The sequence below is a fragment of the Lissotriton vulgaris genome, chromosome 1_1, assembly GCF_964263255.1.
Source record: "Lissotriton vulgaris chromosome 1_1, aLisVul1.2, whole genome shotgun sequence".
Lineage (NCBI taxonomy): Eukaryota > Metazoa > Chordata > Amphibia > Caudata > Salamandridae > Lissotriton > Lissotriton vulgaris.
Window position 1 is genome coordinate 1281642515 of NC_141685.1, and position 27850 is coordinate 1281670364.

The 27850-nt window shown below is 43.8% G+C and overlaps 1 protein-coding gene across 3 annotated transcripts; it reads right to left on the minus strand.

The window, feature by feature from the left end:
* Positions 1–4719: 4719 nt before the first annotated feature.
* LOC147748995 (homeobox protein Hox-D3a-like) lies at positions 4720–16773 on the minus strand. Of its 3 annotated transcripts, none has more exons than XM_086965078.1 (3): positions 11878–16773; positions 7507–8197; positions 4720–6123 (listed from the first exon to the last, which is right to left on the minus strand). In XM_086965078.1, the coding sequence occupies exons 2-3, from the start codon at positions 7967–7969 to the stop codon at positions 5393–5395; spliced, it is 1194 nt and encodes a 397-aa protein (XP_086821204.1). In that variant the 5' UTR covers positions 7970–8197; positions 11878–16773; the 3' UTR covers positions 4720–5392. The 3 variants fall into 3 exon arrangements, with proteins under 3 accessions (XP_086821204.1, XP_086821214.1, XP_086821224.1); XM_086965088.1 differs by having other exon boundaries at positions 15445–15528; XM_086965098.1 differs by having other exon boundaries at positions 14939–14973.
* Between the last annotated feature and the right edge of the window lie 11077 nt (positions 16774–27850).

Sequence of the window (27850 nt, forward strand, 5' to 3'; positions counted from 1 at the left end):
ATGAAGAACTAGGAACTATGTAAACTGTTTTAATAATACAGAGGACGGTGATCTAAATATTGTTCACTCTGTTCGAATTTAAAGGCAACCTTTCTTAAGCAAAATCGTTTTCTGCAAGAATTGGCGGTCAGGCGGAGTATAGACGCAGTACCTGCACTTAATTCTGTGTTAAATGTTGGGTTCTACCCCACAAGTGTACATTCTCAGATTCCTTCCATCCTAGGAAGGAACGAGAGGTGAATGGATATATCTGGGTATGAGTTACTACTGGGAAAGGATGCATGCACAGTTATACTTAAAAATACATAGGTTTATGGATGGTACTATATGCAACATACAAAGGCATATATAGTATAGGCGAAGGAAGACCTAACATAGCCATTTTCTATGATTCCCAAAACAATGGTGAATCGCGAGTCTCTAAAACCCAAGGTGTTCGTTTAAGGTATACACTACTGTCCTTCAATGACCAGATAATTTGTTGGGCATTGAGAAAACCAGCCTGTGTACTCCTGCTTCGGTGCTCTTTCTAAAATTCCAGCTGCTTCCCTATCTTCAGGCAAGTGTGAGCAGCTGGGCCGCACCCTTTGTGCATCGCCTGCATCCTCCCATCCGGGCTCAGCTCAAATCGTGAGTATGTTTGAGAAACACAACATGATATCAGCAGTCACACCCACATTCTCTTCACATATAACTCCTTTTTTGCAGTTTTTATATAGCGCGAAGGCATCGGAGCGCCTTACAGGAGTACTAGTTGCAGTACACATTCGGGCAAATCTCGTAAACTCCATGTTCCTCCCAAAAACGATTGTAACCTTATGCCATCTCACTCCTAGCTAGTTCCAAAGGCTGGCACATACGCCTTTGGCATTGGTCTGCCACTCTCTTTTGCACAATCAAATTATGCGTTCGGAGGGAGGACACAAAAAATAAACGTACCTTTCTATGTGTTTACACATTGGAAAGCAGTTTCTACGGTCTACACTTCATACCATGTAAAAAGAGAACTCAATATAGTGTCGTTAAACGAAGACGTTCACTTTTAAGAATGTTCCAGATACTAAAAAACTCACGTGTCCACCACTGAAGCGCCCTGGATATATTATGAGAAACTAGCGTGTCTATATTTCCAATTTTTACTAATACTAAGGACAAATTATTTAAAGAGCTTGCGTGGGTGTTAACTGCTGCTTTAGTAAATGAGGCAGCTCGCGCTTTGACATTAAGTCAATCAGCATTAGGAGGCGCGCGTTGGAGATGCTTTCTTCCGGCTGGAGGAGGCGGCGTCTCTCAAGGAACTCCAAGATGGCGGCCGCCGAACTCTGGAAGAGGCGCGTCCGCCCGTCCAACGGGCACGCGCGCGCACACCCAGAGACCTCAGGGAGTGTGGAGTGTGTTCTGCCTACCTGGGAATCTGTGCTTGCGCCCTGGTTTCTTGATCACTCTCATTCATACACACTTCCTTCAGCACTATGCACACAATCATTTCACCAAGCAAAATGGCGCTGCGTCCTCCATTGTGCGCATTCAACTTTAAAAGAGACCCCCCACAGAAGCTGCCAAAGTGGTCAAAGGTGTTTGGGAGACTCTAGTGTCCGCTTTCAGCGTAATAGTCGAAATCCTTCCAATAGTAAATAATAAACCCTAACCCATGTTTACTGCGCAACAAGGCCAATACGTTAGTTTGAGTTTCGATGTAGAATGTGAAAAACGTGTTTTTTCTATTGGGGCTTCTGTTAATCCTCATGGAGATATCTGGTGCACATTTCATCCTTTGTTTCCCCCGCTTGCCCTTGAAGTTGGATGGCAAAACCTCCCCTCTGCCTATACCTCGGTCGCTTTTCCTCTCGATTGCACCCAATTATCTTTGAGAGCGGTGCCTCAATTGTTTCTTTAAATGTCAGTCAAGCACGTTACGTTTTATTTATTCACTTATATACATACGCTTGGTATGTACATAAACACGTTAACACTAATGCTATATATGTCGATATTCTATATATGTACACACACAAAATCATAATGTACTGTAATATACATTCTCCTTCGTAGATATACTCATATGTATGTTTTTGACACACATGTGTGCACACACATTCCGACTGCACTTATCTATGTGTATATATATGCAGTCAACAATATTTTCATTTTTATCTTCTTACAATCATGTTCATATATTATACACTCATGTGTGCATGCATGTTATTTACTATACACACACTAAGCACATACATTGTATATCTAGGTATATATTCTTCTTATCCTTGGGCGGGGGGGGGGGGGCTACTTCGGAACCTTGCTGCTACATGCACAAAGAGATGTGATTTGATTTTGAGTAATTTACTTTTAAACCCATTCTAAAACTAAACGAAAATATATATACCGCTAAAATATTTATGGCCATGGTATACCCTTGCGTTTGGGTGGAAAAGGGGCCTACTGTGTCAAAAACCCATTGCAGCGCAACTGAAAACGTAGGTAAATCAACTGAACAAAATAAAACTACGACTAAAGAGTGGGAAGCCCATTTTCTAGGAGGCTGAGTGTATTTTGAGGCCTGCTCGTTGTGGAAGTCAGCAGCAGCCAGGGGTGCGTGGGTGTTTTGCAGCCCTCTGCCATGTGTGGGCCGCTCGGGGAGCCCACCTCATTGTCTGTCCTCTCAGCCAGCACCGGCGCACAGGCTCCCTTTGACCCCGCCACTTCACCGTGTAAAATCGAGTTAGCCGGGAGCTTGCTATCTAATTCCAGGAATGGAGATGTAATCTTTTTACGAGAGAGCACTTTAAATACGCAGCAAGCGCGGGCTTTTATGCCGGGCTGCCTAGACAGCTAAGTACACGCCGCCATTTGCTCCTCTCTGCCTACATTATTTGAAATCAATACTAGCGAAGTCAAAATACTTTTGACAACATTGTCATGCTGCATATGAAACAATCTCGCTCAGCGACACTTTCTGGAGCTGCCAGGTTACATGGCCAGAATAAAAGACATTTTGCTCGATACAATTTACGTGTTTTATCATAGAGACAGCACATAAAGACTGCATACTTGCGTTTTTTCAACGGGCAAATACGGTTGTATGAACATACTTTTATGACCCTCTGAATGGAAATGGTCTATTGGCTTTCCAGACCCATGTTGCAGTTATTTTAAATTTTTTTTAAAAATTGATTTGTCTGCGTTATTGTTTAAACAAATAGGCTTAATTTGCCATTGCATTTTAAGAAGAGGGTGTTTTTTTAAATGTACTATTGATACTAAACCCGCATATTGACAATATTTCCTAGAGTAAACAGGGACTCGCAAAGTTTAGTATTTTTGTTTCTTCCACCTGCGTTTAGTTACGTTAAAGACAATATATGACACCTAACTGCATTTTAACACTGTTTACCAACTAATTTTAAGAACTTTTCATTTTAAACTAGGTATTAGGTTATGGTTATTTTTAAAGACGAGATCCTTGAGTTACATTTCCAACAGTAAACTTCAAAATAAAAAAAATGCAGTATTTAAAAATATTTTAACACGAAAAGTTTCAAACATCTTTTATCAAATGTTTTTCTATAAAGTTCCTGACAAACCCAGCTGCACGTTGAACAAATATTGAGAGATTTATTTTTGTTAAATTTGCAATAGTCTGGAAGGCTCTTCTTTCTGTGGCATGTGCTTTGAAGTCCCAGTTTCGGTTCATTATTTCATGCAGCTGAATTTTAAATTGTACACTGAGAGTTTGGTTACTATTTTAACTCGTGCTAGCAAATTGAAAGGTTCCTTTTCTGCAAATCACTAAATGTGTATCAGCAGTCCTCCTAGAAAGAATCTCTCTGATGCATGGATAGGTTACCAAACTTTAAATTTGTACTTCTGAGATTCTTCAAAATTATCTGGAAACTTGCCTTCGATTCCAACAGCTGGGGATCTTTAGAATTTTTTAAGTATATTATCTCTTGAGCACAACTGTGTTTAAACTGAACGTGGATTGCAGAAAATGAGTTTCCAGAAACTTTTTCAAAAGAAGGGATATGACTAATGAACACAAAGGCCAAATTTCAATCCTGAAATTGAGCTAAAAGTGTGCCTTTTAAAAATATTATATCACTGTCAAAATTCTTACAAAACTTGTATTTAGATAACGCCCACGTTCAGGCGAAATCAATTCACTTCCAAAGCTTTATTTTGTCTAAGAACCAAATAGACGTTTTCTTGGGGGAAAAAAAGCAAACTAAACATATACAAATATGACACTCATTCAGTTGAAAAAGTATACCTATGTAACAAACGAGGGCGCGCGCACACACAACACTAACACACACTTTTGCATATGTCCTATTTCAAAAGGACACGAAGTACTTTAAATAAAAGTCTGACCTGATATCCAGGGAACTGAAGTTTTTAGCAAGGCAGAAGCAATTGTACAGACATAGTACAGAAGTTAGGCGGCTGCAGTGTTGCATACTAACAGCGAGCTGGAAAAGGCTGCAGGGGCCGTGTGAAGTGCGCTCTGTCTCGGTGATTAATGGGGGTGAGAGCCGGGTGAAAGCCAGCCCCCAGTCACTACAAGCTGGCAAAGTGATTTTACAGAACAACAGAACGCTGTTCCGAGTCAACCTCCAATGCCCCCCCCCCCCCCACACACAACACACTGACCGAGCCACCCCCTCCCCCCACAAGCTATTCTTAAAGAGAAGCCACCTTTAATTTTTTGAAAGACTCCTTTATTGTTGTACGAAACTGTAAAATTTAAAATATTTTTCCGAATTGTCAGCATAGGCAAAACAAATTTAAATAAAAAATGCTACTCTTTTTTTTCCACTGGAAATAAATCGGCGATTGAACTTAAATACGTTTTTGAAAATAAACATAAAAAATTACATTTTCTAAAATACACAGATCAGAAATCGGCTGAAAAACTACAATCATAAATAAATAACTTCTTCTTTACAATGAGGTCCTGAGAGATGCCCACCAAAAATAAATTATCCCGGGGTGCAGTGTGGCGCCAGAGTCTGGTGGTGTGGGCGGGGGAGGGGGTCATAGAAAAAGTACAGTTTAAAGGGATCGGGATGTATATGCGAGAGGTTCGTGCATATGTCTTGGTTGCAGTTTACACAGATTGAAAACGTCATTCTAAGAAGAGGGCGATTTCACCTCTTATCTGTTATCACTTCTTAAGTTGCCGAATAATGTAGGCAAATGTGCATGAACTCTTGGTAGATAAGACACTTCACTGGGGTTTGCAATACGTTTCATGCATAGATTTATAATGTCGATCGATAAATAGAGGTAACTTCTTCGGTTAATACTGCTGAGTGGGTATTGGATGCACGAGAACGTCCCTTCAAGGCCACCGTAAACATGGCGACTTCCATCACAGTGGGAAGAACTGGGCCACCTACAGATGTGTCAGTACTGGGGGCTCCTGGGAGGCCCCCTGAGGCACAGGGTGTGTGTTGAGGTCTGTGTAGGTTGGGTGGGGGTCGCAGGGCCCCAGGTGGTGCTTGCTGGGCACCTGGGCAGAGCAGCTGTAGTCCGTCCCCACTGAGGAGGGGTGAGGGAGGCTGTAGAGGGGACCAGGCACAGGGTCCATGTAGTTTCCACCCAGAAAACTGGGGCTGCCCTGCAGGTTGGGGACCCCGAAGGAGCCGTCCTCCTGCACGGCGAAGTGCTCATAATCCGGGGAGACAGATTCGGACCCGTACCTTTTGTGGGCGGGGCTGTTGTCATACAGAGGCAAGGAGTAGGCTGCCAGCCCGTACAGGCCCCCCGGGGTCCTGCTGTAGGCGTTCTCCACAGGCAGCTCGTAACCCGCCTCCTCCAGCATGCCCCCCTGGCCGGAGTAGGGGTGGAGCGGGGGGCTCCTGCTAGGGGACTGCCCGCCGGGGGGGCTGCCCCCTCCCTTGCCCTTGTGGTCCTTCTTGTACTTCATGCGGCGGTTCTGGAACCAGATTTTGATCTGCCGCTCGGACAGGCTCAGCAGGGAGGCCATCTCCACCCTGCGGGGGCGGCAGAGGTACCGGTTGAAGTGAAACTCCTTCTCCAGCTCGACCAGCTGGGCGTTGGTGTAGGCTGTGCGGGCCCTCTTGGAGTTCGAGCCAGGGGGGCTTTCATCAACAGAGTCGTCCCCTGTAGGTTGAAAATAAAACAGATCTGTAAAACATGCACCTCGACCAATCCGCCCACTGCCCACCCAGGCATCCCTTCTACCCGTCCACCCGAGTTTAGCTAGCCACCCACGCACAAATTCATCCATCCACTCTCGTCCATTTCACCAACTCATATATATATCCATCCTCGAATCTGCTTATCTATGCATCCACCTGCCTTTACATCCCCATTCCACACACCCTTTCCACATCCCAATCGAACCATCCGTCCACCATCCAGGTATCCATCATCCACCCATGTATCACCATCAACCATGATCCACCGTCCAGCCCATCCATTCGTCCACATCCACTGTTCTATTCATGCACCCACCCATCCACCACCCACGCAGTATTTATGCAAATCTTACACATGCATCCAGAGGTCCACCAATCCATCTATCCACCCATAACTCAGTGTTTCTATCCGTCCAACATTCAGCTAGCAACATCCAGTCCAACAGTCTGCCCATCCAACCACTCATCCAACTATTCATTCGTGAATTCATCTGTTATCCTAGCCTATACCATTCGACCACTGTATACCCACCATTCCATCCAGTCACCTGTTATATAACTACTCACATACTGTACGTCTGTTTATCCACCAGATTTTCCTCCCTTAACCCATCCATCCCTCTAGCTACCCAGTATCCACCGAGTATCCACCCATTCACCAAGAGGCATCGAGGTTTCATCCTTTCATCTATCATTCCGCCGTCCATTCATCTGTCTAACCGGTCACACATACACCGACCCAACTCTCCACCATTCGGCCATTCACTGGTCTAACTTAAGTATTAACTAATTAACCAGTGCATTCACCCAATATGCATTCATATTCCATCAGCCCTTCCATTCATCCGTCAAATTGGCCACCCATATATAAATAGATCCACCCACTAACTCCACTATTCATAAATCCGTCCTACTATACGCCCATCCATTTATTCACACATCCTATAGGTGCCCCTATATTAGCTTGTTCCCTGCAAACAAGCATGGCACAACCTGGTGATTCCATTAAAATAAGTTATTATCACCTTGTCATGACTGATTAAACGCAGAATGTAAAACACATTAATTCCGCACGGAAACTAAACCGGTGAAACAAGTGTATACTCTTGCCGTGCCCTACATACACTGAAAGCCTCACAGTGGCTCCTGATATAAAGAGGATAAAGTTGGCAGACATATTGGAACAGTAAACCAAGCCCTTTGATGGCAGGTTCCATACACACTACAGCGTGACAAAGCAGTGGGTGGGACAGAGCACTCTTAATAAATGGAATGGGAAATCCAGGAACCCTGCTTTGACCCTTGTTCAAGGTACGACAAACTTCCTTTGGTGGCAGGCCCTTACCTGTCAAAGGAGGGGGAGGAGGATGCTTTTTCTGCTTGAAGCTCTGTCTGGTCTCCTTCATCCAGGGGAATATCTGCTTTGGTGGGTTGCTGCTTCTGTTGGCTCTCGTGGTGCCATTGGTAAGAGCTGGAAACTTAGTCACTGTCCCAGGGGCTGTCCGGGCTGGGCAGCCTTTGGAGGCATTGACATCCGGAAGTGGGGAGGCGGGGGCCGCAGGAGGCCGGCGGGCGAGTTCAGGGGACTGGGCAGCCTGGCATCCTTCGGTGAGACTGCCACCGCCCGGTTGGTCCACTGTGTGACTGGCTGAGGCGCTGGAGTGGTCCGGCTGCATGCAGTAGGGTGGCTGGTGGTACTCGGCGGAAGTTGTGAAACTTTCGTGGCCCAGGTAACCCATGACGCCTGGCTCTTGGTAGGGACAGTCTCCAAAGGACCCCTGCTGATCGAAGTAGAGGGCTTTTTGCATCTCCCAGCTCTTCTTCGTAGGAGACCCCCGGGCCCCTCAACTTAGCGAACGGGAGGACCCCCCCAAAGAACCACGTGGTCGATGTGGTGAGGGGCCACTCCCCGGAGAGGGGGATCCTTGGGTTAGGCTCACCAGGCAGGCAGCACGTGAGAGCGACGCATCCCTGGGCGGAGGCGCAGCCACTTAGCACAGCATCCCGGCAAGGTGCGCGCGGAGGTCCCCAACCTGCTGACAGGAGGAAAAGTGGAGAGAAAAAAAAACAGGAAATTAATTTTAATTTGGGGGGGAGAAAATAGGGACGAGAGAGGGCCACCTTCTGACGTGCTCTGACGTGGCACCTGCAGGGGATATTTTGGCTACCTCTCACAAGCGCACAGGCAAGCTGGGACGTGACAAAAGGACCACCGAGGGCTGGCTCTGCCCGAAGCTACAGAAATAAAAAAAAGTTCCTGCCGGGGTAGGTACTGCGAGCTCCAAAAAACCTATCTTTGTTGTGACATCCCAAACCCTGACGCCCCAGCAGTAACTGCTGACAGGGAGATCCAGTCTCCACCGGGGATGTCACCTACAAGTGCAGCTTTTTTTAAACACCCAAAAATGGCAGCGCTGTTTTCCCCAAATCATGATACGATCGCGATCTTTATTCGTGTAATCGATAACCGCGTGACCTTGTATTTGCCATGCATTATCTGTAGCTATAGCTGAGGGGCATGGGGGTTTCAGGTGCCCCCAAAATATCGACATGCAACTTTTAAAATTGGCCCCATCTTTCTCCATTTTCTGTAAATGCTGTGGGTCATTCGTCTGCTGAATGTGGGGTTTATTTTTATAAAGTGCGGCTTAAGTTTGGGGTTGAGGGTCGGTGGTAGTAAAGGTGTGTATTTGGAAGAACGCCCTGCACTTGGGAAGGGCGAGATTTAATTCAGAACTCAACGATTTCCTTGGATTCGTCGGGAAGGGGCGAACAAAGCCGATTGCAGAATAATTACCATAGAGAGACAGTGCGAGGGAACAAAGGGGGGCGGGCTAAGTGCTACGGCGGATCGAATATATCCTGGAATCCGCTCTCTATCCCACACCTCTGGCCCTGCAGAGCCAGGAGGGGCCGCAGGCTGCAAGATTTTACTAAATGTGTTTGCAGAACTGTTAGCTTTTTGGGTGGATTGTCGTGTCTTCTGACGCTATCGGTGGCTCGGGGAGAACTAGGTGGGTCCTCTCAGAGCCATATCAAATGAGCCTCCAAAACATGTCTTCAGGGCCCGGAAGCGACACTGTCGGCTAGGGGGGAGCACCTTGACAAGAATAGCAGGGACCCTTTCATACATAGGTATGCTACGACTAATACTAATAAAAACCATAGCACAGATATAGCAAATCACCGCCACCCCTCAGCCCAGACAACGACCTGGCCCTCCGTCTGGAACAAAACTTACTTTCAGCCAAGCAAACTTTACAAGATGTGTAACCCACTTAAAAACTGTTTCTTTTTTCAGGTTTAGTTTTTAGATTATCATGTATTTGAAGAAATGTGCGGTTCCTTTACAATTTAAATATTCTTCTCGCATTTTTATCCCATTAACGCCATTTGAGTTCTCACACCAACTGGCTATCAGCAATTTGATGTTTTGAGCAGCCCCGGACAGGAACACTGGAAGTGTGAGGGATACATGGAGCGGCCCAGGCTGCATTCTACAGGCTCCTTACAAGTCAGTTAATACAAGATCTATCTATCTATCTAGCTATCTTCTGACTTTCTGTCTATTTATCTATCTATCGGTCTATCTATCTATCTATCTATCTATCTATCTATCTATCTATCTATCTATCTATCTGTCTATTTTATCTATTGGTCTGTCTATCTTTTTGTCTATATATTTAATTACTGACCACGTCTAAAGGGGGACTAGCGCCTCTATAGCCCCACACAGCTTAGTAGCTCGAGTCACAGACAGCCCTGCGGTGTACCTACGTCATCAGCTATGGGAGCAAGTAATAACTACTTGTGACGGTCTTCAACCCAACCCTCACAGGGTGGGCTACCTAGCGACTGGAATGACCTGTTACACGCATTAAAGGGGTCCAGATGCCACACCTAGGCACACCTGGATATCTGCAGAACGGCCTGTGCTGTGTTTGGGGTAAACAGGGGTTATTTACCCAATGGCATAAGGGAGGAGCGAACTCCAGCGGATAACCTATAGTCCGAGTTTGGAATGTCTCTGCAATGAGAAGACCCTCGATGTATATGATTTATTGAACCCATGGGGCGCTCTCGCTTTCAGTTTCATCCGCCCGTGTTAAAAGTTCAGGCCAGGTTCAGTCCTCTTAGATTAGCTTTAGGGGAATGTGGAGAGCTTTTCAGTTTGGCCCGGCATAGAGATGGCTATTAGCAAGGAGTTTCGCAGTTCCAAACAGACTCGGGGAATTCTGACCAATCAGAAAGCACACCCAATTATGGAGACTTCCTAGCCCAATACTCTGTACAGTAGAGCGAGCGAGTGATATGAATTTGGCCACCTGGGTGCAACAACTTATTCCTACAATTGGATTTCCAGATGGCAATGCTTATGTTAGGGAGCAAGGCCCACGTCATCACGCTGCCGTCACACATGCATCCAGTACTCACGCACCCCAACTCTTATAGATCTCTGCGACAGCATGACATGGCGGAGACGCCCGAACGCCCCCTACAAAGTGTTGTAAAGTTGACCTCTTTAGGAAAAGGCACTTTAGGAAAGAGACACTCGCGCGCACCCGACCACTTCCTAGCCAGAAAATGACACCTGTGGCCTCGCCCACTCTACACTCCTTTCTGCTGGCATCCACAACGAACCTCTTGCACCCCCACTGCATCTCCGGGGGCCAGCCGATGACCCCTTGCAGTGCTCCCGTCCCACCTGCAGGGTGTCTGAAACAGGCGGTGTCACTGTCTAGCCTTTCTGTGGGCTAGCATCTGAACTGAGCCCGGCTCTAGACTTCCTTTGAAGAGTAGATTTAGCACTTTGTAGTCGGCCAAACCAAAACAAACAAAATAAAATATTCCAGCAAAATGCTTCCAGTGTATGGACGGCAGGGGGGGAGGGGGGCACTTTAAGAAGCTGGGCCTGTCGGACTGGGGCCCAGACCCACACAACGACTCCCTTTAGTTACGAGTTTGTGTTTCGAGAAGCGCTTTCGACGAATATTTTGTTCGAACATTACTCAGCTGCATAAAAGGTGTGCTGGGGCGGTGCCCAACTCGCACTTACTGCTGACCCCCCTATTTAAACCAAGCACATGGCATCCCTTGGTTATTACCTGGCGTACTTTACTGGGGACAGTGGTTGGGTCCTTCGCACAAGCTTTGCCTTTTTCGGGGTACAAGCACCGACAGACACAGGAACACACACGCACACACTCTGTCTCACACTTCCTGTGAGGCACATGCAGAGAACACCCCTCCAATGTATGCCCACTGTGCAGCAGTATAAATATTAAAGCCCCCCCCCCACACACACACACACTGAACCCCCACACTCTGCACCCCATGATTTGAGATCACCATATTCGTTTTCTGAGGGGGGGGGGGGGGGGGGACTACTGTCTGTAAAAGGTAAGACGTGGTCTTTTATTTACTTGGAAATTGTAGGGTCATGTCCATATCATTTAAAAAGCAAATCGCCCCCTCCTCCCCCACCCCAGTAAACATTCTGCGCCTGAACAATTTGTTTGCCCAGTCCTGGAGCAGAGCATTTTTTTCCCTTGAAAAAAAGCGCTCTCCGGCAGCCTCGCTTGTCAGGCGGGCGCATCTCCCAGCCTTCAGCGGCAGCAAATCCCTGTGAACTCAGTTTGAACCGAGATCTCGATCGTAAATCATCCCCAGCAGAAAAAAAAGCCTGCTGTTTGCATCTTGTGCCGATCCCCCTTACCTTTAACACTTTCACAGGCGAGCGAGGGAGCCCGGCAGCGGCGGCAGGAGTTCACAGCCCTAATCTCTGTACCAGCAGCAGAAAAAAAGAAGGTGGGGGTGGGAACCGGGGAGGGAGGGAACTACACAGCCAAACAAATATATAGAAGTGTCTATAGGGGCATGAATGCCTTGCCTTATGGGGTTTTGGGTGGAGGTATTGGCTGCAAGGAAGTGGTTGGCAAGCAGTGCTCCAAAGCAGTGGGTTTGGGTGAATGGTTGTTTTTATTATTACTTTATGTGTATTTTGGTTGGTTCCAGGGGGAATGTTGGCGTAACAGCAGTAACGCGAGCCACAGCCCAGCGTCAGAGCGGCCCCGATGCAATCAGTCGCAGGGAAAATTTGCATTGATTAGCGAGTGCACAGGAAATAGGATTTTTAATGGAAAGGTGGAGTGAGTTGGAGAGATTTTTTTAAAAGGCGAGATCGATAGGCTAATGGGGAACAAATGTTAGAAGAATAACAGAATGCAGCATTAGACTGTCTACCACTCCCCAAACCCCCCAAATAACTCCCACGTCTGAAACCAACCTGCCATTCGGTTCACAGACGCCACAACATAGGTTGGCGGGAAGTAAACAACTCGGTTATGGGCCAACAAATAACATCCTCCCAACTTATTATTTTCAGTTGGAGGGCACATTTTCTTTCACCCCCAGCTCCCCTTGGACGAAAGCGCCCCGTTCCCTAGTCCACTAATGCACTCCGATGTTTATTACACAAACAACTGCTGTCCCCTGTGCTGTCTTCTCCTACCCCCCCATTTTATGATTTATGGTGTTCGCGCCTGTACCGACAACCCTGCTCTGAAAAGATAAATAAATAATAAACAATTTCAGCGCTGGAAGGCTGAAAAAAGTTTAGGCTGTTGGAAAAAAAAGAACACGACTCCACTAATTTAATATGACAAACCCGAGTGATGAATATACTTATGCAAATTCGCGATGTCTTTTCTCTCGCCCTCTCTCTCTGCGCGAAATTTAACTGTAAGTTAATGTTCCTCGGCGAAAGTAGAAGCCCACACTGGTCCGGTTAATGGCTTAGGTATTAGCTGGCCCTAACGATGCATACAAACACACGCGTCTCTGTGGGCTGCGAACAAGATTTATGGCGCAGGGGCCGGCTGGAGCTGTAAACAAGGAGAAAAGGCACAACTCGGCTGCTCTGCGCCACTTCCTACATCAGGGGAGCTTTTAAAAAAATAAAACAGGCCAAGCCGTGGGAGGAAGGCAGGAATCCACCGGCGTTGCAACTTTTACACAAGCGCTTCGCTTTTTTTTTGTATTTTTTTGTGTACTTGTTCTTTGTTTTACTTTCCTTTTCTTTCCCTCTCTTTTTTCCGACCAGGAGGACAGGAATTCTTTGCAAATCTAATGCTTGAAAAAAGCACACATTGCGAGGCATTTGGGTGACTGACTATTTGCAGGCACCCATCCTCAGAGGAGGCAAGGAAGGCGAAGATTGAAGCGAGTTTGGAAGGTGGACGAGGAAAGCGGAACTGTGGGCGAGGGTTTTTTGAAAAGCGATAACCTTAACACCCGGAAGCGAGAAGGTTTTGGGGTGTTTGCTGGGATCCCATCGGGCAAGTGGACTTTGTACGCTTTTTTTGTTTTATTTGCTGACACTAGTCAATTTGATTTATTGGCTTATATATGAAATAATGGCACCCTGAAAAAATATATCACTATATATAGAAAAATTGCAATTGTTGCAACGGGGCATCTTTATTTTCATATAATTTCCTTCTAAAAAGGGGAAAAACAATTCGACTTTTCTTTATTTTTCGATGCTTGTAGGTTATGCGTAGCGTGGCCGATACCAACTGTCCTTTTTGCCCCCACTTTCCTTCAAAATATAACATTGGAGTTTGAGGTGGAAACGTATCAGATCCTTACACAGTTAAAATGTATTGCAATTGTAAAAGTTCATTCACATTATTTTCAAACCCCGTTAATTTTACTTTGCACACACATGCAGTGAAAGATTCACATTTGTCAATGGCAATTTAAGTTTTTTAAAAGATGTGTCAGTACTTATATTAAAGTTTGTAGATGCCTTCGTCATCAGGTCTTCTTTACATATAATACACACATTTTCCCACGTTAACAGAACATGAAGTCGGAGGGGTGCTAAAGACAAACGCACACCAACGTATTCACTGCCTGGGTGCTCATTTTCTCCTGAAAACTAGTATTTCTCTTTGTTTAGGCTACGGTGCAGAATAATCTTTTTTTCCCCACCCCATCCCCCACACAACACAGAAACCACGCTCTTGGCCTTTGTGCTGAATTGCAGAAGGTATTATTTGCTTGCCTCTGGGAAAAAGAGTCTTTGTCAAGTCAGGGCGCTCATCTATTTTGAAATCTAGATAGCCACAACACGAAAAATTGACTTCGAAATGTACAATCGGGGTTCAGGTAACAGTGTATAGAGAAAACACGGCTTTTGATGCAAGTTTAAGTGTTATGTTGTTTCGAAATGTACGTTCCCCTGCATTCTCTAGTTCCAGGTGCCGGAAATGCTCTCCCTTTACGAATAACCGGGCGCTTATTCAAACACAGATGGCTGCCAGAGCTTTCTTTCTCACCGACCTGCTTCACCCCTGTAGTCTCACGTTGAATCGTGCATATAAACCGTTTCACACCTAGTGCGACAGTTTCCTTGCGGCCAACAAATGCATATTTTGATAGTAACAATTGGCGAAAAGCAGCGAGGGCTCTGTGGTTTAATGCTTCCTCCCACAAGAGGGAGGGAAAACCTGCTGGCTCCCGGTCATAAAATATTTAAAGCCACGAGTCGAGGTTCCTATTTATTACGAGTGTATAATTCACAATCATTGTGCATTAATAAAGCCGTAATGATAAACTCCGCAGGAAAAGCATGCGAGGAGCGCAGCTTTATGGCCGCCCTTATCGCTGTAATGACCTTTCGATCAAGAGGGCCATAACTCACTTCATCGCCAGGGCCTTAAATATCTCGCCAGCCCTCCCCTGGCCTCTGCCTCGCGCGCGCACAGACTCACTTGCACAGGCACCGGGTCCTCTTCTCCGGGAGCCACAGGAGGGCCCGGCGGCAGGAGTTCGGCGGCGACCGGGAGCAGGATGGCTCTTTCGGCGCGGTCCAGTCGTTGTTTACGTTCGTTCGTTTTTGTTGGTTGCGGGACGGACTGCGGGTGCGTAAAGGGAGCCGCCGGACCAGCTCCCCGAGGCTGTCTCAGCTCTTCTGCTGGCGGCCTAGACTGCTGCCAGGACCGCCTGCCCACGTGATGAAATCTCATTTCTGCAGCTTTCTCTATTTTTCCTTTTAATTTCATTTGACTAAAACACACACTCGTCCTTGAAACAGCCTCTCACCAGGAAAGCAAAGCCAGGCACCCCTTAATGTCTCAAGAAGTCTTCTTGCTTTGGAAGGCGTCCCTCTTAGTTATAGGACGAGCCCCCTTTTGTCCTCACAAATAGAACAGAAGCTGTTTTTTTTGCACTTACAGACATACTCTGAAAAATGTACGTATTGTTGTAGTCTACTTACAAGTTGCAAGTGTCCGGCCTGCTCTTGGTGACTGCGAAACTCTCAACCCAAGCCTTTCCTGCTGAAAGCTGTGTTATTTCTGAAATCTTGCCGAGTGACTGTCAGGGCAGCAGGGACTGCCGGGAGGGGAGGAGGGGGTTAAGTGGGGATTTCCATAAAGTTTTACATCAGCTGAGCCAGCCTAGAGACCCCTCCCTGCCACCCCCAACAATATGAGCAAACATGTACACTCACTTTCGAGGTGTCATTCCCTTATGACAAGTTTTTTCGTGGGGGTGTTAAATGTGGGCAATTAAAATACACCCGCCCCTTTTCCACGCTGCATTGTTGTGTTTGTGGTCTCCCTTCACGTGTATTTCTATTTGTGTTACAGGTTGCTCTGTTTACCACCAACGCCTATCTGATAACAACAGCCCACGTGCATGAGTCGGGGAGAACTATTGTGGTGGGACTTGATACATTAAACATGGAGCCATTCCTTGGATGGGAACTTACATTTCACAGCACTGAAGTGCTGAAGTGCTACAATAAAAGATCCGTTCCAGGAAAGACCTGGCTTGGTAGTTCGGGCTGGACTGTTCCCATGAGGCACAGGGTCAAGGCTGGTTTGCATATGGCCATGTCTGAACTGGGGTGGTGTGGAGTGCAAAAAAACGATGGATTTAGGCCCAGATCTCTGTACTGGGGTGAATGTATGACATTGTTCTGCATTCTGTCCATCAACTGTTGATTTTACAATAAAAGATCCAGCAGTTGCCAACACAAAGGGGCACCCATTTTTGTAAACTTTGGGACAGTAACAGGCTGAGTTAAGTGCAGAGATGTAAGATATGAGGACATGGGATATAGGTGCACTGCTTAGGTCAGGTGAGAGGTCTTTGCAAGGGTAGGATATCTGCTCCAGTGTAAGTATCTGTACACAGTTAAGGTATGCTCACTTCAAAAATATTAACACATATATATGTACGACTGTAAAATGTCTAGGCCTAAGGAAAGGTAAGATATCCCACCAATATGCAACTACCTTACCAAGCGGGTAAGGTAGATGCACAATCGTGGGATATCCACGCATAGGTTAGACAATATCTGGACACTGACGGGCTATTTGATATTCTAAGACACAAATTAGGCAACATAACATGTCTTCACATGTGTTCCATATCTGCACATAAGTAAGATTTATGTACACACGAGGGATCTATAAACAATGGTGGGATATTTGCACATTTGAGATAAAGTTTAACACAGTTAAGATATCTGTTAATAGTTAGGGTATCACTTTTAAGATATCAACAACAGGTAACCGGTCTGCACAAAGGTAAAATATCTGCACACATTAGATACTGCATCTGCAAACAGGCAAATTACCTGCATTCGGGTAAGATAACAACACAATGGCAATATATCTACTCGCAGGAACAGCTAAGTTATCTGCACATAATTAAGGTATCTGCACACTGGGAAGATAACCACTCAAAGAAGTACAATGTAAACACATATGTAAGGTGTCTGTTGAGAAGTAAGACATATCAACACATGTAAGACCGGTAAGGGGAAAATATAATTGAACAGAGATAACATATTGAGAGATATGGTAGACAATCCCACAGAAGCTAGACTACTAAACACTAAAAATATATCTGCGCACTGTATCGATATCTGTATAATAATTTTAAACAATAAAAATTGACTTGACTTGACTTGATATCTGTATACAGAAAACTCATCAGAAAAAAAGGTAATGTGTCTGTGCATAAATAAGTATGTCTTATTTACACAGTTAAAACATAGGTACATACTCAGGAAATGCACAAAGAGATAAGCTATTATAACAGAGATACTGGTACATAGGTTAGAAAAAGGCATACAGGTATGCATGAAAGTATCTTAACTGCATACTATCTGCACAGATATCCAAATACACATATGATATCTGCATTTAAGTAGGATACCTACATACAGGTACGGCAAGGCACAGAGGAACAGAACACTATTAAGTAAGTTGCTTACACAGTGAGAAGGTATGTGCACATTGCAATATATGTGTGCAAAGGTATACCAATTCCTGCACAGTGGTAATATGTTGCCACTAGAGATATTTCTTTTCTCATAGGTAAACTATGCATAGAGAAGAGTGGTATCTGCATACATCTGAATACATCCCGCCTTCAGTACTTTATCTGTGTACACACAGTGTTTCTGCATGCATGGAACATATGAGAACATGAGTAAGATGTCATCACATTGGAAAGGTGCATAAACTGAAAACATATTTACATTCTGGTGAGATATCCATACCATGTTACAGAGGTAACATATAGGGAACCAGGTAGGATACTGCACTCTGGTAAGCAATCAGCATATACAAATACACGCAATACATATGCATAGCAATAATATATTTGGAGGAACAGGTAATCTGTACAAAATTCAAGTAATAAGGCACATGTAAGATATGCATTCTGGGAATGTATGGGCACAAAGGTCAGAATATCAGGACACAACAGAGATAGCATGCCCAGGCACAATATCTGCACAGAGGTGAAATATTGAGTCACAGGGTAGACATTTGCCCACAAGCTACATTCCTGCACACCATTAAGATATCTGCACAAAAGTAAGCTATCAGTCTACTTTTAAAATAGATATCTGTACTCTGGCACTTTCCAAAAATCCCCTTGGGGAGAGATATATTGATAACAAGATAGACAATCCTACTTAACATCTTTCAATTCACACACAACACAGTAAGGTCTGTTTTGAGCGAACATGCACGAGTCTGCTTGAATATTTACAAATGCTTGCAAAATAAAATGAGTAAATGGTATTGCTTTACTATATTTTTTATACCAAGAATTAGATCAATTACATTTCATTTCATAAGAGGATTTTATTGCTTGGGAATTGAGTTATACATTATTAGCCAAAAAGATGAGACCTATCTTTGCGTTATACATCAAGCCCTTTTCTGTTCACACACCTGTATTTTTGTAGCATAAACATTCCTGCCTCAAAACATATAACCCTGCTTCGTGCACAAATTCCCAGTGTTAAGGTTGTACAGGTAGTGGGCATTGATACTCATTCTGAGGACCAAGACTTATTTCAAAGGCAAGAAACAGGAGGAAGGTGGGCAAGAGAAAGATAGGAAAATAGTGACAAAGGGAAAAAGCAGGGATGAAAAAGAAACTGCAAGAGAGGGATGAAGACACAGGAAGTGTAGAGTGGTGGAAGAAAGAGGTATTAGGTCGAATCAAGACTAGGTAGTGTTGGTGTTCAGCAACCCCTCCAGTGAATACTGCCAAATGCCATGGTTGCCATACTCCAAAGATGTCTAGTTTTGCTTTTTCCCTTTTCTGCTGTGTTCTCTCTTACTCTGGGTTAAAATAGGATGGTGAAAATAAGACTGATCCCCAAAAATAAGTATCAGCCTATCACCTGCAACCTTTGCCACAAATTAAGAACTGCCACCCTTGACCAAACCAAGGCCTGAACTGTCATCTGAAAGTCACATGAGAAATGAAGTTGTTAATTGACATGCTCAAGGGAGTCAACATAATCATAGAACAAGCGGTGTGAAGGCTGAGTCCTAGTGATGCTGCCTTTGAGGAAAGGGTATCTGTCTAACGCCACTCAGTTCCCATTCTCTCAGACCCGGTGCACACCCATCCTTGACTGGTTCAAATTCAGTTAAACCCACTGCTGATCCTGCCCCTTCTGACAACTACCTGCCACTGTGTCAGCTCCCGGTTCCTTGTCATATACTAAAGTTATTGTTTTCAATAATCTCACCCTGTATATCCTCAAACTATCTTTATCAACTCTCAGCAATTGGGGTTTCATACCTTCACTCTGTGGAAACACCACTCTCCGACGTAGCTAGGTTTATTAAAACTGCTCATCATAACCACCATCACTCCATCCATATCATTCCAGACCTATCCACAGCTTGTGATGCATTGCTCTACTATACTCTCCCTTCCATAAGAATGAAAGTCCTACCACATAAAAGGAATACCTTATATCCACTATCTTTTTGTTCCTTGGGAGTCAACTGAAGAATCAATACCTAATCTCACTCCCAGAGGTGTCCCTTTGGGCTCTTTCCCTTCCTCTCTTTCTATCATCTCCACTGGAAAATGTACCCCCTCATTCAGCTTCTCATACAGATTCTAAGCCAATGACAACTAAGTTGTCGTCCAATTTCTTCCATATTTCACCCCTCCTTCAGTAACTGTCTTCACCATCCAATCATGGATGTCACAAGAGTACCTAATATTGTATTTATCTAAAAATGAACAGTATCTCCATCCTACTGAACTCGCGACACCACTCACACCTTGATATCTGTCAACCCTCACCAGTACTCCTGGTGCTCTTTCCAGTCATTACATGAATATGGACTCATTCATAATCACCACTAACTCTACAGCACAATATAAGGTCTACCCACACATTCCATATTCAATAAAGCCTTCGACTGAGTAATATTCAGCGGGCTCGATTACAGAAATACCATCAGAACTGGAACCTTGTATAACACACACAGACACTGATGTTTGTATGTAAAGCCCCTTATCTATTTGACATGCTATCCAAATACACCCCAACCCAGATATTATCGTCCAGCCATAATCACGTAGCCTCACCCACACTGCCCTGTGGCATTCCCATATTTTGTTCCTTTTACTAGGCCTTCTCTATTGGACAGTACTACCTCCAGGTTTTCTTTCATGCATGTCCCTCTCACCGTGAAGTTAAGAATATATTTGAAATGTTATCTCCTGCAATTTGAGTTAGGTAATAAGTAATATTGTGCTCGGTCTTCAACGGTCAATCGGTCTTGGTGCAACTAACCCATACTACAATAGCTAACTTTTGATCTTCCCTAACCACGTTATCACACTGTCCTTTATATTGGTATTGATGCCTTTGTAAAACATTTCCATTCAAAATCTTATAGATGCTATGTAAGTAAAGAGAAATATCGCATACACACAAGCTCATAAGTAAAAATGTTATGCTTGTAAAAGATGTAGCAGATTTATAGGGCAGTCCACTAATCCCCCATAAATTGGGTCAGATGGTCTGTATTTGATGTCCACCCAGAGGCACCATTCAATATCATGAACTTTTATTACAACATGTGGGTGAAACTATCATCCCACTCAGACATCCATTAACCCCTCCCCTGCTGATGACGGAACCGCTCCGTCATCAGCTGCGGTGGCGCTGTGCTAATGAAGGAGCGGTTCTGTCATGGCCCGCCCGACACTCCTGCGCGGCGCGAATTCCGCGCCTGCGCTGAGCGTTCTATTGAGCGGGCAGGGCAATGACGGAACCGCTCCGTCATAAGCACAGCGCAACCGACGCTGGTGTTGGAGCTGTTCCGTCACCAGCATGCGCCCGCCGTATTTCCGCCCCGCCCCCTTAGCACTGCGGCGGAATAGCCGCCGCAGTGAAGGGGTTAAAGAAACAATACAAAAAGCAATTGCCATACAATAATAGAAACCTGGAACTTATGATTTGCAAAAAATACTGTAGTCCAGTTTTTTGTAATCAATTGTATAGCATCTTTTTACAAATCATAATCAATTAGTGCACTTCCAATTAAGACGCCCAGGGGACAGAAGGTAGCACATATCCAAAAAGGCTGTCAAAAAAACACATATATATACATATCTCCAAGTACTTCCGTCACGGTTGACAACAGAACGGCACTCAAGGCGACACTTTGAATTGTACTTTATTAAATTTTAGTATTTGCGGCAAAACATCAGATCACCATGACGACATTAGACTCGTTTCAGCTTGGTCAGCCTTCTTCACGTGAAAAAGCCAAAACGAGCCTGACACCGTCATAGTGATCTAATGTTTTGCTGCGAATATTGAAATTGAATAAACTACAATTCGAAGGTACGCCTGGTGTACCGTTCTGGTGTCAACCGCATTATTTTGATGTTAATAAGACCGGGCATTTATGTGCACCCGCGGTGATCAGGCCACACACCAGAGGTACACGCATACCTGGGAAATGTACAGTTTTATATCACCTCTAGAGTATGCCATACTCCAATATGTTTGAACTTTCTTCTACTTAAACTATGTTACCTATAACAATATAAAAAAGCATTGTGCATTGTCATAGAGAAGGCACATTATTTTGTTAATAGATAGCCGAATATACATTGATGTTTCGATTTCTTAGAGTAAACAGTATATGAGACCCTTCTCATGACAATATATAATTTCTTGTGAATATCTTCTCTATCACTCATAATAAAATGACTCGATTTTAATTCACACACTGCAAACTCTTTATCAATGTCAATAAGGGTACAAGTACCAGGGAAGACAGTGAGGGCCACATGCATCAAGCGAAAAACCGGTCGCAAACGGGCAGATTCGCAGAATCTGCCTCTTTGTGACCGGTATTTTTGCATTTGAGATGCATCACCCCAAATGCAAAAATCGCAATTTCAGAAATCGCAAAAATAGCAAATACTTAATTGTGATTGCATTTAGGGAATCACAAACTGCGATTCCCTGAATGCAATGCATGATGAAATCGCAAATAGCGATTTCGCAAATAGGGGTCTAGGGGTCGCAAATTACCATCAATTTGAACTTGATGGTAATTTGCAAAAGCTTTGAAAAATGCACTAAAGTGCATTTTTCAAAGTTCTTGGTTACCACACACATGCCCTGTGTTCACATTACAATTTCAGGTATGCAACAGGGTGCTCTTTTGGCACCCTTGAAATTGCATGCGCAGTTTGCGAGTACCTATTGGGTACTCAGAAATTGCGCATTCAATTCCCATTCATTCCTATAGGCATGTAGGCCCATAGGAATGAATGAGAAGCCATTTCTTAATTGTGACTCGCAATTTGCGAGTCGCAATTAAGGAATGTTTAGGAAACGCTATTTTTTTAGGGTTCCTACATGCATAGGCTTTTGCGATTCCTTAATAATCTCAATTAAGGAATCACAAAAGACTACCTTGATGCATGTGCCTCATAGAGAATTAAATTTTGAACAAATCTTTATATATTACCATTTTATATAAGGTTGATGTTTCACTCCATTTTCATCTCCATAATTTTAACACAACACATTTTTAGTTTTACTTAGATCATTAGCAATTGAGTATCTACCCCAGGGTAAAACAGGACCCATAGGATCTAGAATTAATCAAACTATTCAGTCACAGTCTTCTGCTAATTACCATTCAGTAAAAGTCCAATGTTGTGGCCTATATGTTGTAATAGCTATGTTCCTTCCTCTTCAACTGTGATGCAACCTCTCAGATTCCTGTGTACATCGTATGGAATGTTATACACCCTTGGCAACAGCATTGACAGTTTCTGAAGAGCCGGTCTAGTGGTGGCTCTGCAGTTAAATGGTGGATTCATTAAAGAGAACTGTACAAGTATTGGCGTATGTTAGTGAGGATGAGGATGTGGTGAAAGATTTTCCTAAAGTATGCAGGGAAGAATTAGGCTTACTGTGGGGATTCAAAGACACAATTGTCCTCTAAAACAATGCCAAAACAGTAGTTCATAACATTCGGAAAGTCCCAAACCTTAAGATGGGTCCCTTGAAAGAGGAGTTGGACAGGCTTAAGAGGTTGGATATGGTGGAAGAAATTGAATCATTTCAGTAGTTTGCCTCTGTCATCCTCACACCCAAGGACAATGGGTCCAAGTTGAGAATGTGTGTGGAGTTCAGGGACCTTAACCAATGTATTTTACAGGGCCCATGTGTTTAGCATGATGGATCTTTTAGCAACTTACCATCAGGTGAATCTGCACAAAAATTCCCGCAATCTCACCTCCTTTGTGACACCTCTAGAAGCATTCAGATTCAAAAGGATGCATTCGCCCTAGTATCGGCAGCCGCATGCTTTCAGAGATTAATGAAGGGAGTCGTGGATGGGGTCAGTATAGTACCATTTTTCCAGGACAACATCCTAGTTTATGGAAAGGACAGAACAACTCACGGTGTCATTTTGAGGCAAGTTTTGGTGAAGCTGAGAGCCAGTGGACCACGTTAAAGCGCAAAAAATGCAAATTCAGAGCCTGCATGGTATGGTACCTTGGACATACCATCTATGGGGAAGGTATTAGGCCCTAGGTGAATTTGACCAGGTGCATCATGAAAGCTCCTGCTCCGTTTGATAAGGACGGTGTTCGGTCATTCCATGGCCTGGCCAAATACTATTCAAAATGTGTTCAGGGGTTTACTAGCGTGGCGATGCCTTTAAGGACGATGTTGAAGAAAGAAGTCAGGTTTGAGTGGTCAATTGGGTGTGAAGAGGCTTTTTCAAAGGTAATAAGGATAATTGGGAGCATGCCAAGTACAGGGCATTTTGATGTGACGAAAAAAACAATTTGACTACTGATGCCAGTGTTAGAGGATTGGAAGTGATCTTAGACCAGATTGTAGACAGTGAAGAAAAAGTTATAGCATTTGCCTCACGCTCTCTTAAGGGAGCTGAGGAGAGAGACTCTGTCATCGACTGTGAAACATTTGCCTGTATGTGGGCTGTCAGTCACTTCAAATTCTTTCTCTGGGGTTTGCCTTTCACCTTGAGGTCTGACCACAAGACCTTGGTACATGTTTTTACATAGAAAGGTTCATAGACGGCAATCCCTAGGATCAAGAGATGGGTAGAGAGTGTAATTGATGTTAATTTCAAAGTGGAATATCCACCTGGGCTTCGTAACACTGCAGCAGACTGTCTCTCCAGGCTGCCACTGGAGGAGCGGGTACTCTCTGAAACTGACATCTAAGGGGCTTATTATCAAGCGGCAGAGATAATTATCGCTGGCCGCTCTTAGCGTGAGTATAATTATCGCCGGCTATCGCTGGATTATATCGCAGAGATAGCGCGCTATTATCAGTGATATAAAATCCAGCGATAGCAGCAAAATGTGTGATTCTCGCTGGGAAACCTCCGATAATCGCACAGCGATAGGCAAATCCTTGTGGATAGGGCAGGGGGGTCTCATCCTAAGAACCCACCACCCATAGGCTATAATGGCTTAGTAAGATTCAGAGCAGGCGTAATGAAACCTGCGATAAGCAGGGTTAGCACTACCTTTATCGTCGCTACACGGGTTAGCGAACAGATTGTTGGAGAAATGTCTGTTAGCGACATTTTCCACGTTATTTCTGTCAGTTATGGCCACTTGCAATAAATTAACAATGCAAAGCTGGGAGTTGAGGAAACGGGCGCAGAGGCACAGAAACGGTCTAGTGTGTCCTTGCTGAAAGTGCGGTAAAATTATCGCTCCTTTTAGTCCGTAAACGGACGCTAAAGCAGCGATAATTTTATCGCGGGCCTTGATAATATGCCCCCCAGTTATGTGGGTGATGGAATCTACTTTGAGCAAACTGGAAGGGTGTGAAGAATGTGAGAAGGATGCAATTTGGGCAGAGGTGAGGAAAATTGTTGTCGAGGGATGACCTGATCGCAGTTTTCTGTCCAAAGAGGTAAAGAAGTTCAGAGTAGTGAAGGAGGAATTAAATATTATTGATGGTGAGTCGCTCAGGGGGTAAAACTTGGTGCCACCGGAAGGATTAAAATACATGATAATGAATTTGACACATGAAGGACACCTTGTCCAGAATCTCACCAAGTATGAGTAAGGGAAAGTTAGTGGTGGCCTGGCCTTGATAGATAGAAGGAGACTCTAGTAAGAGACTGTTGGTTACATGCAGGTAGTGACAAATCCAAAGTGGTGAGAGTGGCACCCCTGTCTCCTGTGGAGGTGCTGAACAGCCCTGGTACAAACTAAGTTTAGACATCATTGGACCTATACATTTGCTGCCCCCAGTGACAGGTATGTGCTTGTGTTGGTGGACTATACGTCCAACTGGGTGACTGCTTTCTGTACGAGTACTATTTATTTATTCACCAAAATAAGTGCATTGGAGTTTTGAAAAGATGTATTTACTTGTGAAGGGATCCTGAGGATAATCATTACTGATAATCTGGGCCAGTTCTTGTCAGAGGAGATGAAGAGTTTTCAGGACGAATTGTCAATTGAGCAACAGCGCACTGCACTGCATTCTCCCCCAGCCCAATGGCTTGGTGGAAAAAATCAACAGCTTACTGATGGATTGTGCACAAGCTACTGTGGCAAACAGGATCGTTCATGAATCGTTTGCGAGAAAAACTATGGGCGCACTGCATCACTCTCAACACTATAACAAAAATGTCTCTGTTCCATAGCTTGAAGGTCGTTTCGATGGTTCCAAACTTAATCCCAAATGGTTGATGTGGGAGAGAGAAATAGTGAGTCCGCTCAAGTGTAGAGTGGTGGGTCATCAAAGGGAGTAGAAAGAGTATTTTGATGCCAAACACAGTGCCATTCGTAGATGTTAATAGTAAGTAATGATGCTTACAAGGGATTTCATTTGTTAAAATAAATTCAATTTTAGTTTGACCTGTGATTTGGGTGTCGAACTCCAATTGGTAGCTCAACCTAGAAAAAATCTTAACATCAAATGGAGTTCTTCATGTAATGAATATTCATCCAAAAACTGTATAAAACACAGGTATATCTTATTTTTCCAAAATTACACAATTTTATGTGAACAGAAATTGATAGGGTACATTCAGAAACAATAAAACACCATGATGGAGGAAACATAAAAAAAACTACAAATCATGAGTGTATACATCTATTCCAAATGAATATGACAAGGGAAAATGAAATAGATAACAGTTCCTCAAAAGCAATCAATGCTAACGAAGAAGACGTAACAGTCAAAGTTTCGGCCTTTTGTGGCAGAATCATACGTCAGACCATCTTTAGGACATATAGGTAAATGTTTAAAAAGTCCCTTTGTATAAACATAATATATACAATTCCTTTAACAGTCTATTGTATAGAAATTTTAAGAACAAGAAAGGATAACCTGTGTACAAATATAAGAAACAGTAGCAGTGATTGAATTCTGCCAAAAAGCACACAATACTATAATCACCAAAAGATATAGTAGAAATCAGAGTGAATCAGAGAGAGTTTTGGATATTTTGAAGAAAGATAATGGAGCGCAAATAACTTATATAGAGACCACCACCACATGTGACAATATAGAGTTAGTCTACTCACTATATTCAGATTCAATCATCAGTATAAGCCAAATAGGTCAAAGTAGGGGCCGACAAATTAGGCTCCTAGAAGCATGTGGAAAAGATAAGGGTATTATTTACAAATTATTACACTATTAATAACCTGTTATTAGTTAAGAATCATCTAATCCCTACCTGTATAAAATACTGTACTTCTACTTGGCAGATTTATTGCTGATTCGAGAGATTTACTCCAGACTTCAAAGGAGTAAGAGATATAGATGTAGTCATATTGAGGACCACAATAATTATACTAATCTAGTGGTAATGTGACTCCTTGCCATTTGTGTAGTAAATTACCAGTCCAAAATGATCAACATTCCTAAAACTATATCAAGATGGTTTTTAACTATAAATAAACCAATCATAACTTTGGCTACACAAGAATCATTCAATAAAAATATATATCATTGTTCCTACAGTTTATTACATATAGGACAGAGTCGTAAATTGTTCAAAATGCCTAAAATCTATTTAAGCCCTATTTAATGGAGTGGTAATATACATCACACCCCCACAGAAAGATATATTTTTTAAAGTGGACAAAAAACGGTTGTTTTCCTATCTAATGGAATTTGCCACTGTTTTGTTGCTATTCGTAGTTTTTGGCAGGTCGGAGAGTACGTGTATGTCAAGCGACCAAGGCAGTCTGTCAAGTGTGTATCGTCCGCATAGATGAGTTCAGAAAGAATGTGGTGTTGCTGGAAAATGGTGAGGTGTGGAGCATGTTATGCCTAGCATGCCATACCTCGCGTTTTAGTGGGGAGATAGGGCGATTACATGTGTGGTGTGAATAAACGTGGTACAAGCCATGAACATAGAGTGGAAGGTGTGCTTGAATCTCAAACGAGGTTGCAATCTGTGGGAGCACGTACCAGGAGGAGACCTACCTACCTCCACGATTACGTGTAATCAATCCTTTGTTGTACAGGAATGTGCATAAATATGTTTGTACTCTTAGAATGTTTACATACTTGGTTTTGCAGCTGCCATTGTGCTTTGATTTATAACATTTGCTCTGTATTTTCTTTTTAGGTCTGTTGTTTTATGTATTAAGCAGTTTGTGAGTTTCAGATTTTTCTTGTTTTGTTGCTAGGGGGACGTGTTGTGGGATGTATGTTGTAATAGTTATGTTCATGCCTCTTTAACTGGGATGCAACCGCTGAGATTCCTGTGTACTTCATATGGAATGTTATTAACAACATTGAAAGTTACATGGTGGGTGCATTAAAGAGAAGTGAACAACTATCTGCTTATGTT